Source organism: Thalia democratica, chromosome 8 (assembly GCF_965202585.1).
Source record: "Thalia democratica chromosome 8, ktThaDemo2.hap1.1, whole genome shotgun sequence".
NCBI lineage: Eukaryota > Metazoa > Chordata > Thaliacea > Salpida > Salpidae > Thalia > Thalia democratica.
The window spans coordinates 54945976-54960266 of record NC_139172.1 but is presented as its reverse complement, the minus strand read 5'-3'; the positions used below and the strand labels follow the sequence as shown (position 1 = coordinate 54960266).

Here is a 14291-nt window from a genome sequence, read left to right as displayed (position 1 = left end):
GCAGAATTAAAGAAAAAAGTAAACACTTTTGTTTTTACCAAAGTGTTTTTGATACAAATGTTTTAAAATTCACAGAAAAACTTATTATTAAGTAAAATAAAATAACTTGTAATAAGCTACAAAAATTATAAACTGCATAAAACGTTTTTGAAAAACACTTTTTGTTAGCTCAACTAAACTAAATATTTAAAGTATTTAAAAAGTCAAAAACTTTAAAACTTTAATCCAAACTTACAAAAATAACATCGGTAAATAAAAACTTTCAATTTTTGTTTTGAATTAGAATATCTTAAACTAATCACCTTTTGATTTAACGCATTAAACATGTGTGAATGGATCCAAAAAAAGTATACAAAAAGCAATAGATTTTAAAAAATCTGTTTAGAAACACAGGGATAAACTTGAACATTTTTCAAGTCGTTTAAAGTAGTTTTACTAACTATAAAGTCGAAATCAGACTGAGTTATGTGATTTTGCTTGGCATCAGTGCTAGCTTATAGAATAGGAGTTATTTTAAAAACTATAATATTCTAAAAAAAATCTAAATATCAATTAATTAAATGCATTTAAGAGTCTAATCTTACAAAAAAAAAGGTTTTGACCGTTAAACTTTAATTAACCTTTAATAAATTAATATTTACACTTCAGTTTATAACTTTTTTTTGAATATTCGTAACAATTACTTAATCTTAAACAGTTATAACTAAAAAAATATTTAATTTTCACATGAACTCAAGACCATATAATAAATTTTAATTATTACCTTCCTCATTATAGTAAAATTCTCACTTTTAATTTTTTCAATACTTTGTCAACATGTGGTTTTTCTTAAACATCTATACCCTTAAAAAAAATACATTTATTCTAACCTATGTAACATATATAATTTCAAATGTTATGTTTCTATAAAAAAAACTAACATGAAAAAATATTACTTAACTCTGTGTTAAGCAATATAAAATAGAAACAGTCGTACGTTACAAAACACTTATTTTTCACATGAAAATCAAGTCATACTGTACTTACAATTTAAAGTATGATGATTTTATCAATTTTTTTTCCTCATGTCTATGCCATGTCGAATTCTTCTTCGATCTGTATGTTCTCGTTGCTTCCACTGTTGTTACCGTTGTTGTGCTGCTGATTGTTTCTTTTTATTTGAAGCGGTAACGAAGCTAGCAGTGGTGCTGGTACCTTCAACGCGCAACATGATACTGATGTTAGCGGTTCGCTGAAGTCTGTTGATTTCTGCCATACATTCAGTGTTGGGTCGTAGCAAGCAACTGTGAAGATAATATAAATGTTAAATGGTTTATTTAATGAAAATATAATGTTGCTGGAAAACCTTTAAGAAGATAGAAACTTGCATCTATGTTCTTAATATTGTTCTATCATATACTTTTTGATTATCATTTTGATTTTGGTACTAAACAAAACTGTAAGTGTTAACTGTTTCTATTTCTCCAAGTTAGTAAGATACATAAATTAAATACATTTTAGTAGCTGTATTTATATTTATTATTTATTTTAAATTTACCAGTCCTAACATCTTTTCTATCTCTCCAAGTGTGTAAGTTATGTCTTACAAATAGTTTGTTTTTTATACTTTTACATAAAATAAATTCAAGCTTACCAGTTCTAACGTCTTTTCTATTTCTCAAAGTGTGTAAAATACACAAATTAAATATATTTCAGTAGCTGTATTTATATTTATTATTTATTTTAAACTTACCAGTTCTAATATATTTTCTATTTCTCCAAGTTAGTAAAATACAGAAATTAAATATATTCCAGTAGCTGTATTTATATTTATTATTTATTTTAAACTTACCAGTTCTAATATATTTTCTATTTCTCCAAGTTAGTAAAATACAGAAATTAAATATATTCCAGTAGCTGTATTTATATTTATTATTTATTTTCAACATACCAGTTCTAACATCTTTTCTATCTCTCCAAGTGTTTTAACTACATATCAGTTGTAGTTTAAATATTTTTTTAAATATTTAATAAGTTTTAAACTAACCAGTTCTAACATCTTTTCTATCTCTCCAAGTGTGCCCTCCTACAACATATATCTTGTCATCAACCTAAAAAATACGTTTTTTTTAGATTTACATGAAACACAACAAAATACATCATAAACATATTAACATATTGATATTATTTAATCATAACAATGTGCTACAATGTCTTGAATAGTGTCATTAGTAATATATTATTTTTTTATTTTTAATAGGTTCTATTACAGCAGCACTAGCTTCAGATTTTACAGCAAATAAACAAACGTACACTGATATCTTGATAAGTATATAATACATAACAACTAATACAATTAAATTTGATAATTTATACTGTATTAATTCAACTTACAACTGCAGCTCCAGCTTCAGATTGACCCGCAAATAAGGGAGCAACTTCAGTCCACTGTTCTGTAATTGTACAATACATTTCTGTGGATAGGACATCTCTGTAATAAAAATAAATTAATTAAATATTGTTCTGTAACTGTACAATACATTTCAGTAGATAGTACATCTCTGTAAAGATAATAAATTAATTAAGTATTGTTCTGTAATTGTACAATACATTTCTGTTGACAGGACATCTCTGTAAAGAAAAAAAATTAATTAAATATTGTTCTGTAATTGTACAATACATTTCTGTTGACAGGACATCTCTGTAAAGAAAAAAATTAATTAAATATTGTTCTGTAACAGTACAATACATTTCTGTGGAAAGGACATCTCTGTAAAGAAAATAAGTTAAGTATTGTTCTGTAATTGTACAATACATTTCTGTGGATAGGACATCTCTGTAACTAAATATTTATTTAAATTATTGTTCAGTTACTGTACAGTGCATTTTAGTAGATAATATGTTTCTGTTTGTAACATTTATTTAGAGTAAACAAAATAAACTTTGATTTTATAAAATCCAATCCCAATACTGAAATTTGAAAAGTTTCTATATAATAAATACTATTAGTTATTATTTATTATTAGGTATTAATTAATTGATTTAAAATACTTTTATGCGAATGCATAGTACATTTTGGTAGGTAGTACTTCTCTGTTAATATTAAATTCATTGATTTTTGTTCATGACTGTACAATAAATTTCAGTAGATAATATGTTTTTGTTTGTAACATATATTGAAGTAAACAATAAAACTTTGATTATAGAAAATCTAAATACAAAATATACATTTAAAAAATTGGACATAAAGTTACTAAAACGCATCTAAAAATCTTACATCATTAAAAGTAAGAGTTCGTATTTTAGTCTTAGTTTTTGTTTGGTTTTAGTACATTTTCACTAAAACTATTTTGTAAATTAAAATGCTATAAATATATTTAGACGTAAAATCAAGGTTGCCATAGATTTTTTGAAATTTTTACAGGTTTTCTAAATTTATTCTAATTTTTTGAAAGTACAAGTTTGTTTATCATTTAAAATTAAACTAAACGTAAAAATGTCTAAAATAGTAAGAGAAAATATTGAAAAAATACTGGTATACTACTTAACTTTAAATATTATTTACAATAAATCAAGTTCAAAATAATGCAAAAATTGTTGTATATGATAGACTTTTTGTAATTAAAATAAAATCATTTATTTACATGTAAAAATAGTTTGAAATATTAGGTTTTTTAAAATTTCTCAAGTTCCAGGTTTTTCCAGATTTTATGGCAACCCTGGTTAATAAAAAAATACAGCTAATTATCAAAAAATGAAGCAATTACCTTCTAGCGCCATTAGTTTTGTTATTTCCACCAATAACAAACAATTTATCACCAAAATCCACCATACAATAATAATATCAAGAAAATAAACAAACAATAACCTTCTAGCGCCATTAGTTTTATTATTTCCACCAATAACAAACAATTTATCACCAAAATCCACCGTAAAATAATAATAATATAAAACAAACAAACAATAACCTTCTAGCTCCATTAGTTTTATTATTTCCACCAATAACGAACAATTTATCACCAAAATCCACCATGCAATAATAGTATAAATAAAACAAACAAACAATTACCTTCTAGCGCCATTAGTTTAATTATTTCCACCAATAACGAACAATTTATCACCAAAATCCACCATGCAATAATAGTATAAATAAAACAAACAAACAATTACCTTCTAGCGCCATTAGTTTTATTATTTCCACCAATAACGAACAATTTATCACCGAAATCCACCATGCAATGGAGTCCACGCTCAGTTTTCAATTTGGGTTTGGCTTCCCATCTGTAAAGTTTTACTAATTTTAATCATTTATTATTTTTTCTGTTGATTAGTTTATTTATTTGAAATACATGCAACTTTTTTCATTGAAAAGTAACAACATATCTTAAAAGTATTAAAATGTATATAACTATTTGATCAGAGAGATAACAAAGTTACTATTTTAATTTTTGTTGTTTTTTTCCTACTTTTGTACATATTAATAACGTTTTTGGTTTATTTATTATCACTTAATACCTATTTTCATTAGGGTTATAACAACGCTTTTTTTTAAATACATAATTTATTGCACATATTCAATAAATTTCAAATAAATTATTTATTTACCTGTTTTCATTAGGGTGATAACAATGGACTTCTCTTTGAAAACCATCGCTCGCAAATCCACCCGCGATATACATCTTACCCTGGCATGGTGAGCCTATGTAGAGAAAGTATAAGTACAACACAAATAAGAACAGTATGAAAAACTGGAAAATACATTTTACTTCGGATTAATGAACCTAAAACTATATTGTAATGAAAGTACTGTGTTTTACTAAAGGTTTCATTGTTTTAAATGTAGAATATCTAGAGTTAGGAAAGAAAATACAACAAATGGAAATAAAGTCTTGTGCAGTAAAGTATTATACTGAACTATTGTTTATACTTACATTTATTTGTGAGCTGTGTAAAGTACTAATGTTAGAATTGTATAACAACTTAGTTATTTAGATGTTGATTTTCGAATATTGTTAGAAAATAAAGTTACCATTAAGATCATATTTAACTTTTTTAATCTTTTGAGTTAAACTTAAGTCACTTATAGTTCTTTGTTTTATAGTCTACTGCTCACTAAAAGTTGACTATTTTTAAATTTGAACTATTTTCAAGCAGTTATTTTTGAAACATAGTGCTTGTATTACTAATTGTGGTTCATTTATTAGAATAGATCCATTACTCAATTTGTATTGTCTGAAATATATAAAACAGACTAAAGTAGCATCTAGTACTAATAAAAAATAGTTAAAGTATTATTTAATTATGATTAGTAGTCCTAACAAATTAAGCGTACCAACATCTATGGGTTACAATGTATTAGTGTTAAAAAAATCTAATTTAAAAATTTTAACCTGAATGCGAACATATAGCAACAGGTAAATCAGCTACTTTATAAAATCATTGATTATTTTATTTATATTTACCTGAATGTGCACATACAACATATAGAAAACCGGTACTACGTATATATAATTTTTTTTAACTATTTATAAAATATCTTAGTGTGTAAGTACAGCATGTGGTAAACCAGCAATTTATATTTTTTTATACTGTTTATGTTGATAATTCATATTTATTTTACCTGAATGAGCACATACTGCATGGGGTAAGTCAGCAATTGGTTCCCACTGGTTTCTCTCAATTCTGAATCTGATAAAATAATTTGTTCTGTGTTAAAAGTACTATAGATTTTTGTGTAAAATCAAGTAATGTACAATATGGTTTTAATGTTGCACAAGTTTTAGATATTCATTATTGCTTATGGTTTTCCTACTAAACTGTTAAACACGTCGCAAAAGAAACATGAGTCTAATATTTCGAACTTTTTGAACAGCAACAGGAGTAATAAAAATCAAAAGTATTAATAAAAAACTGTTTATACCGAAAATTAAAACTAGCCGGTGTGCTAATGTGATTTTGCAATTGCATATAAAACAACAGTCAATAAAAATATATAAAACCTCACACAACCAGCTATCATTAAAAAGGTATGAATAAATATTAATAAATAAAAATTAAAACATTTCACAAGAAGCTAATAAAAATCACCAATAAAATTGCATATAAAACAACAGTCAATAAAATAATAATAAACAGCTAAAACCTTTCACAAGAAGCCAGTGGACCAGTATGATTCCTACCAGCTATGGCGTACAAAAACCCGTCAATAAAATAATAATCAGTAAAAATAGTTAGTAAATAATAACCTTTCACAAGAAGCCAATGGACCTGTGTGATTCCTACCAGCTATGGCGTACAGAAACCCGTCAATAGCAGAAACATGAAAATCGGTTCTCGTTTCAAGCATGTTTTTCATCTTCATCCAAGTGTTGAAGCGGGGGTCGTATCTGTGAGAAATGTATGAAATATTTGCACAAAAAAAATAATTCTATCATATAAAACTTGTAAAATAAGTTGTCAAATATTTTTGTAAACTTTAATTCATAGTCACAGAAGTACTTCCATTATCATAGTAGATTTTTTTTAACAAGTTTTAAATAATAATAACAATAAAAAATAAATTAAAACCTAAACACATTACTCATAGCAGTTGATCCACTAACATCAAATATTTCTTATAAAATAATACATATATGTATATAAAATTTCACCTAAACACATTACTCATAGCAGTTGACCCATTATTGTCGAACATCTCTTGTCCCCCGACCACGTACAGAAAATCGCTCAACACCGCCACGCAGTGGCAGTATGCAGGAAGTTCCATTTCTCCCAAGTGGAGCCACTGGTTAGTGTCACGGTTGAAAACCTGGATTTCCTGGGAGACTCTGTGGATGAATAACAAATAGTTACAATAACTGAAGTATGTAAGTCATACTGTTTGTATGTGGGAGACTTTGTGTGAATTTAACCATATGTTAGTATATATATAATGTATATATATTAAAATACTCTCATACACCAAAGAACAAACCTATTTGTTGATTCTTTACCACCAACTGCTACTAAACAAGGCGTTGAAGCTCTAACTTTCATTCTATCTGACTGTAGTAATGGTTGTTTGCAGGGGAGCATATGATATCTGAATAAATAAACCAAACAAATTATATTTTATTTAAGTGTAAAACTTCAATCTACCGCTTTGCAATAAAGCTTGCTTGCAAGATAACATGTGATATCTGTAATAATAAATAATTATTGTATGTATTTTTGAAAAGTATTACAACCACCCATATTTCGAAACCTAACAAACACATTACAAAAAAAAAATAAAAATTATTAAAAAAAAAAATGCCACAACTCTAGTTACCTACTGTTTTAAAACATTTGTTCAAACTAATAAACTAAATGTATTTAATTCAACAACTCACAAATTGCATTAGACTATTTATAACTTGATGCTTCAAAAACTATTTAATAAAGTAGTTAACATACCTTAATATAATTATTAATACTGGTTTTTATATATAGCTCTTACCTAGAAGCTTCAAATAATAACTTCATACAATCTGGATCATATAAAATTTAATTCATAATATTTAATATGTATTAATAAATTCTAACCTAGATGCTTCAAATAATAACTTCATACAATCGGGGTCTGTTTGCATGAATGAAACTGTTTGTACTTTTTCGTCTAAATCTTCTGGGGATATCAGTGGGAATCTGTGTAAAACGATAATTAACTATTATATCAATAACTACATACCACATATACAAATAAATGTAAAATTTTATAATATTTAAATAAACTATTAAAACTAAAACTTTTGTTTTCATCATCTGGATATATTAGTGAGAATCTGTTTAAAATTAATCAATAAGCAAAAACATGTTTATCCATTATTGGTAAACAGATATGTCTAACTTTAAAGATTTAAATACAGTTTTTACTTATTTTAACTTTACGAAAAAAAATCTAACTAGCCAAAAGTATTTGGTTTACAATACAAATTAAGCGGATAATTCAATAAACACAATTACCAAGCAAAGTTATGCTTTAAAGGACAATTGTTTTGCTAATAACTAGTAATAGCGAAAGATAGCAATCTATATAGCTTGATAAGAATCCATAATCAGAGTTAAATATATAGTGTAATCATACAATTTTTTATATTGCAAACTTAGCTACTATACAACATTATTAAACCGATTTGCATAAATACACAAAACTAATTTCAAGCTCACTTAAATCTTATTACACGTGTTTCAAACTATGTGTATATTTTTCTTCATTGTCACTCACAACTATTGATTTGCTGAAAATTTATTTTGAGTCAGATTTAACCAGCACTTAAAACTCCCCAGCCTTAATAATATAAACAAAAATTCCCAGCATGTAAGTGAAACTATACTTTCAACTTTAAATCTATCTTTGTTAACGCAAGATTGTTGCGTATATAAACAGCTAGCTGTCATGTTTATACGAATAATTTATTTTCGTAAACCACTTAGCGTAGAACAAACCGTAAGATTAAATTTGAGTTTTGTTATATGTTTTTACACAAAACATTATTTGACATAATCAATGTATTTTATCATGTTGTTATATGAACCCTGTACTTTATACATAAAATAATCTGTTTAATACATGTAAAACTTTTTTTATTGAAATTTCGTGTATTGCTGCAATCTAGTAGCATTAAACACCCGAGGGTATAAAAATACAATATACATAAAAATTTGAGATTTATCGAAGTATTCTCTTCGTTGAAATATTAAATTGTCAATGTTAATATGATTAATACCTACGTTAATCTGCTAAATTATGTCTACATTGCCTTAAGGTATAGACATGTCAATTAAATTAAAACTTTTAACATGCGTTAAAAGAATTATGGTTTTATATTGATTTAATTATTAGAAAATGTCTTTAACTTGTCTTTAGTAGAAAACGTAATGCACATTATACTTTAAAAATCAATTTTTTTGTTTTAGTTTAAAATATGAATTATTTTCATTAGTTTTTGGTTTTCAATTTTTTTTTAAATATTTTCATTAGTTTTCAGTTTTCAATTATTTTCCAACTATTTTTAACAAATATTGGATTCACTTATAATATTAGTATTTTTTAACTCATATACTTATTTAGAGGGTTAAAAATAAATAAGAAGTTTTGAACAGTTTTAATGAAACAAGAATAAAGAAAATACTAGTAAAAATAAACTGCTGATAAATATATAATTGTTTACAGACACAAAACAGAATGATATATTTATTTTTGACATTAAACTTATCTATATTTCACTATATAACAGCATTTAAATCTAATGATAAAATTTTTAAAAAAAACTTGAAATACTTAACTGTATTTATAGTTTTAAAAAATTACAATGATATTTAAACGTGTATGTTATAGCAGTAAACATTTTTGAAATAAAACTATAATAAAAGGTTATACTTTTAACTTTTTTTTTTGTAAAAATAAAAAAAAAATCAGGAAGTAATAAAAATTTAAAAGTATAAAACTCAAAAGTTACATGAAAGTTAAATTTTAATCTTAATAAAACACTGTATCTTATAACTTTTAATATACACATTAGCCCTAAAAAATTCAAGTTAAATAATTGTATAAAGTTATATATTTTAATAAATTACTACTTGACTAAGAATAGTTACAACAGAATTTAAGGTTCATTCTGAACAAATAAAGATTAACAAATTTAATAAAAAAAATATTAAAAATATAAAATCTTATCTAGGCGGTGGAAAAATTTGGTTTAAACTTGGTTGATAATCAAAAGTAACTTTCTTAGCAAATATTTAGTCGTGATCAAATATTAATATTTTATAACACATTTTTTATATATTTTTTTTTCTGTCATTTTAACAACTATATGTCAATATAAACCATTACTTTCTTACACAGGAAAATGTATTCTAAGTATAGAGTTTTGTGAAAGCATAATCTTTTATTTAAACTTTTCTTAGTTGAAGGAATTATAAGACTTTGTCATAGGAATAAAATAACCAAACTAAATTTGATTACATAAAGTCAATTTATTAGCACAAAATTAAATTAAAAGGATATAACACACATTTTAAAGTATTTATTCATAAATAACCTAATTATCGTATGAGAACCGTACATTTACAATTAAAACGTAGAAAATTTCTATATCGTTTACAAAAATCTAACCTAAAATGCTACTTTACTTTATTATCTTCATTTAATATTGTACTATCATACGAAAGTTTTCCACTAACTAGCACAAAACTTATTTTTAATTATATTAAGTAGGGTGTTTTTAAAACAAAATCAAACCATATATGTTCCATAATTTTATTGACTTTGCTCAATCTAGCAGTATCATAAGATGACCATTTTTAAGCATAAATTATCGATTGATATTATATTTTTAATTTACAAAAATCTAACCTAATGTGTTCCATAATTTTATTTACTTCCTTCAACCTAGTTTGATCATATGAAAGCCATTTATTAGCTGCTTCAAACAAATCAATTTCGGAATGACCTCTTATATTGTTACTTGATAGTAAACCGCAAATATCTTGCTGTGAAAGTTTGAGATACTCCTGTGAAATTAACACTATTTATTATTTTATATTTATTTCTTATGTTGTTACTTGATAGTAAACCGCAAATATCTTGCTGTGAAAGTTTCAGATATTCCTGTGAATATGTTTTTGATATGGTCTATTATTTATGCTTATTTTATTATATTGTTACTTGATAATAAACCATATATATTTTAGAAACTATTGTTAGGAAAATTTTGAAATATGCTATTAATATGTTACTTTATAATAATCTACATATGTCTTGTAGTAAAAGTTTTAGAAATTCCTGCAATAAAATTGTTCATACAATCTACTTTATTATGTTTTTTTTATTTATTATTATTTGATAGTAACTCACAAATATCTTGTTGGGATGACTAAAAAAAATATGTGATTTTTTTTGATATGTTTATTTTTATTTATAACATCACTTATTATGAAGTATATTACTATCTATACTTTTATTTTACTTAATACTACTAGTATGAAGACTACTTTTATATTATAAAATGATAGATAGTTGATGTAGATTTTAATATGTTTTAGTTTCTAAAAATGTTTGGTTTTTTAATTAATGTTTTTAATTTGTAAGTTTTTGGCAAACTTAAATATTCAAATTTAAGTTATTTATACATAATAAACTAATTAATAAATAAAATACATATACCTACACCCTACCAAGTATTATATAGATAAAATTATAATGAAGGATTGCTTTGTTAGTATATTTACTATAGGATTTAGTAAACAAAATATTTTATTTAAAGCTAGATAAATATAATTTCAAATGTCTTATAAACATCAACTGAATATTTTATTTCAAAAGTTTAGAAACATTTAGATATATTAAACAAACTATAAAGCTTCACTGTTTTTATATAGCATTGTTAAAAGAAAACATTTAAACAAAGAAAGTTTTTACAATTGAATAAACAGTTTATATGTTGAAAGCTTATAGCAGTTCAAAAAGAGTATAATAATAATCAATAAAAAGAATAGATTCTAAAACCGATATATGTGTTTAATTTGTTCGTAAATGCTCATTTTACTTTATTTTACTACTAAATTTCATAGTATTAGTTAAACAATACTTTTTGGGAGCATTTTTAAATAATGTTTATGTTATTATTGTAAAAAGACAAGCATTACTAGAGACATTTTGAATACTAGTAAATATTTTAAAACTTGAAACATAATTCCCTTCATTATTATTATAGGTAAACATTTATTTAATATTTTGATGTTTGTGTCACACCTAAAAAGTACTTAATGATACAAAGTTAGGAAAGCAAAAACAAATTATTTTTATTACACAACATCATGTTTGGTGAAGTTTTTTTATATAAATAGTTATCAAAATATTTAAATAACACTTGAAATGAGAATGCAACAAAACAAACAAAAACGTTTATAAGGCCGAACTTATAGCTCAAGATAAGAAGAATAATTTTTACAAGTACAACACAACTGTATGAAAAACTGACAACTAAAGAGCTTAATCCCATACTGAAAACGTTTGTGGCTTGAAAACTCATTGAAGCCAAAACCACATAAAAGATTCAAGTTTATTTATTATGAAACAATGCGTTGAATAATTTTACTGCTTTGTGTAATTTGACAGCTGAAGATGAAAAAGAATTTTCATAAATTTGAATTGCCCTTTTACATGAACAAATATAAAACTATTACAAGTTGATTTTGCATCCAAAAAAAATTAAACTATCATTAAAATTTTTTTGTATAAAATGTTACGTTTATATTTGTATATTATTATACAAATAATAAAATAATTTATACATAACTTCCTACATTTGTACTTACAGTCAAGTTTAATGATAGCAACAAATGATTGTAATTGAGTTATTGAATCTGTTAATTATAAAGTCTTAAATATAAGTTATATTTAACCACCTGTGTTTGAACGAACTGAGTGAAGTTTCTCAGAATGAAATCTTTGACAGCTTCCTCGACTTTTTGTAAACAGAAAAACCTGGCTATTTTGCTTATTTCCACACAGTTTTGTGCTGATAGTTCACTGTTGAGGAAGTCGGAACAAAAACTGAAAAAAAAAAATAAAAATTATTGATATTTATTTTATTTTGCTTATTTCCACACGGTTTTGCGCTGATAATTCGCTGTTAAGGAAGTCAGAACAAAAACTGTAAAAAAAGAAAGTATTATGGTTTAATTTATTTATTTTGCTTATTTCAACACAATTCTGCGCTGATAGTTCGCTATTAAGGAAGTCGGAACAAAAACTGTTAAAAAAAGAGGTATTAAAGGTTTTTGTTGTCAATAAGTTTAAAGTTTTCAACTACACTTTATGTTTTGCTTATTTCGACACAGTTTTGTACAGATAATTTTCAATCAGGGAGCTCGAACAAAAATCTTTGATTTTAATTAAAAATTAAGTAAATATTGATGTAATTTAGTTTTAGCTTTTTGCTAATTTCACTACAATTATGTGTTTTTTTTTTTTTTGAAATTCAAAGCAAAGACTGTTAAAAAGTACAGATTTGTAAACAATTTAGTCTTGAAAACTTATTTAGATTCAATATTTTCTTATCGTAAAATTATGACTAAAACTTTGTTTATAGTTTTTCTGTATAAAGCTAAAAAAATTACTCTAAATTGAATAAAAACAAGTAAGTTTTATGTCAACTAACCTTTTAAATAATCAATTTTTTTTTATTTATTAAGTTATTTTATAGTGTTAAAAACCTACTTCTAGCTATTATTTTCTTAATATTTCAACCCTTAGTAAATTTTGATCTTTTTGTGATAAAATAATAAGCTTAAATGTCAATTAAAACGTATTATTAAGTGCATTCGAAAGCCGGTCTAATGAGTACTTAATAATGCAATAAATGTATAGTTACACAATTCTGATAGCACACTTGAGAAATAATTGCTGAACTACTATTTTATAGTGCATTTTTGCATCATTAAATAACTGTTTTCAGTCGTCTGTAGCTTTACTTTAAAAAGCCGAAATGTTTAGACTTTAACAACTATATTTATCTACAAATATTTTATACACAGGGTTGCCAAATGTTTTTGGAAAATTTTCTCTAATTTTCAAAAATTCCTCCAGGATTTTAAAAGTACACATTTTTGGGTCTTTTTTTAGTTTAAAGTAAAGTTTAAAGTAAGAAACTGTGTTAAATAGTATAAAAACATTGAAAAGATACTGTAAAGCTATTTAAATCTGTTTTTAATAAAAAAAATTGGATGATGACAAAATTATTTCATTTATATGATAAATTTCATTGTTTCAAATCGTAAGTTTACTACTGTACATTAAAAATTCTATTTTTTCAAGGTTTTTTTCAAAATTTTTCAAATTCCAGGTTTTTCAGCCTAAAGTGTCAAACTCCAGGTTTTTCCTTGTTATTACAGGTTTCAAGGTTTCTTGGCAACCCTGTATACATTACAAACAAAAATGTTAAACAGAGATAAAACACCAATAGAAACAATTTTTAGATACCTTAAAATATTTTAAACTTATTATAAGCAATAAGTTTAATTAAATTCAATATTGTAAAGTTTTATTTTTGTCACATTCATATTAAAATACATCATGTTATTGATATAGTAGATAAATTTTTACCTGATAACGGAAACGACGTCTAAATGATTTGCAGCTGAAAGTACGTCGTGAACATTTTGAACCGTAATTTCTACTTCGCCTAAAAATTAAAAATAAAATAAATACAAATATAATAAAATAAATAATATAACAAATTGTGAACATTTTGAACTGTTATTTCAACTTCCCCTAAAATAATAAA

General features: G+C 24.6%; 1 protein-coding gene across 2 annotated transcripts in view; it reads right to left on the bottom strand.

The window, feature by feature from the left end:
- Positions 1 to 260: 260 nt before the first annotated feature.
- Positions 261 to 14291, bottom strand: part of LOC145841891 (kelch-like protein 9) — a 29383-nt gene continuing 15352 nt past the window's right edge. Inside the window, exons 3-16 of one of the 2 annotated variants that reach the window (XM_082949188.1) lie at positions 14111 to 14189; positions 12412 to 12559; positions 10358 to 10515; positions 7543 to 7644; positions 6953 to 7060; positions 6630 to 6806; positions 6225 to 6365; positions 5600 to 5667; positions 4585 to 4678; positions 4150 to 4260; positions 2374 to 2470; positions 2027 to 2090; positions 1027 to 1283; positions 261 to 843 (exon numbers count right to left, since the gene is read on the bottom strand). In XM_082949188.1, the coding sequence (XP_082805314.1) occupies positions 1069 to 1283; positions 2027 to 2090; positions 2374 to 2470; positions 4150 to 4260; positions 4585 to 4678; positions 5600 to 5667; positions 6225 to 6365; positions 6630 to 6806; positions 6953 to 7060; positions 7543 to 7644; positions 10358 to 10515; positions 12412 to 12559; positions 14111 to 14189 (1562 nt within the window). In that variant the 3' untranslated portion in view covers positions 261 to 843; positions 1027 to 1068. Of the gene's footprint in view, positions 1284 to 2026; positions 2091 to 2373; positions 2471 to 4149; positions 4261 to 4584; positions 4679 to 5599; positions 5668 to 6224; positions 6366 to 6629; positions 6807 to 6952; positions 7061 to 7542; positions 7645 to 10357; positions 10516 to 12411; positions 12560 to 14110; positions 14190 to 14291 lie in introns of both variants that reach the window. The other variant, XM_082949187.1, reaches the window with a different exon arrangement.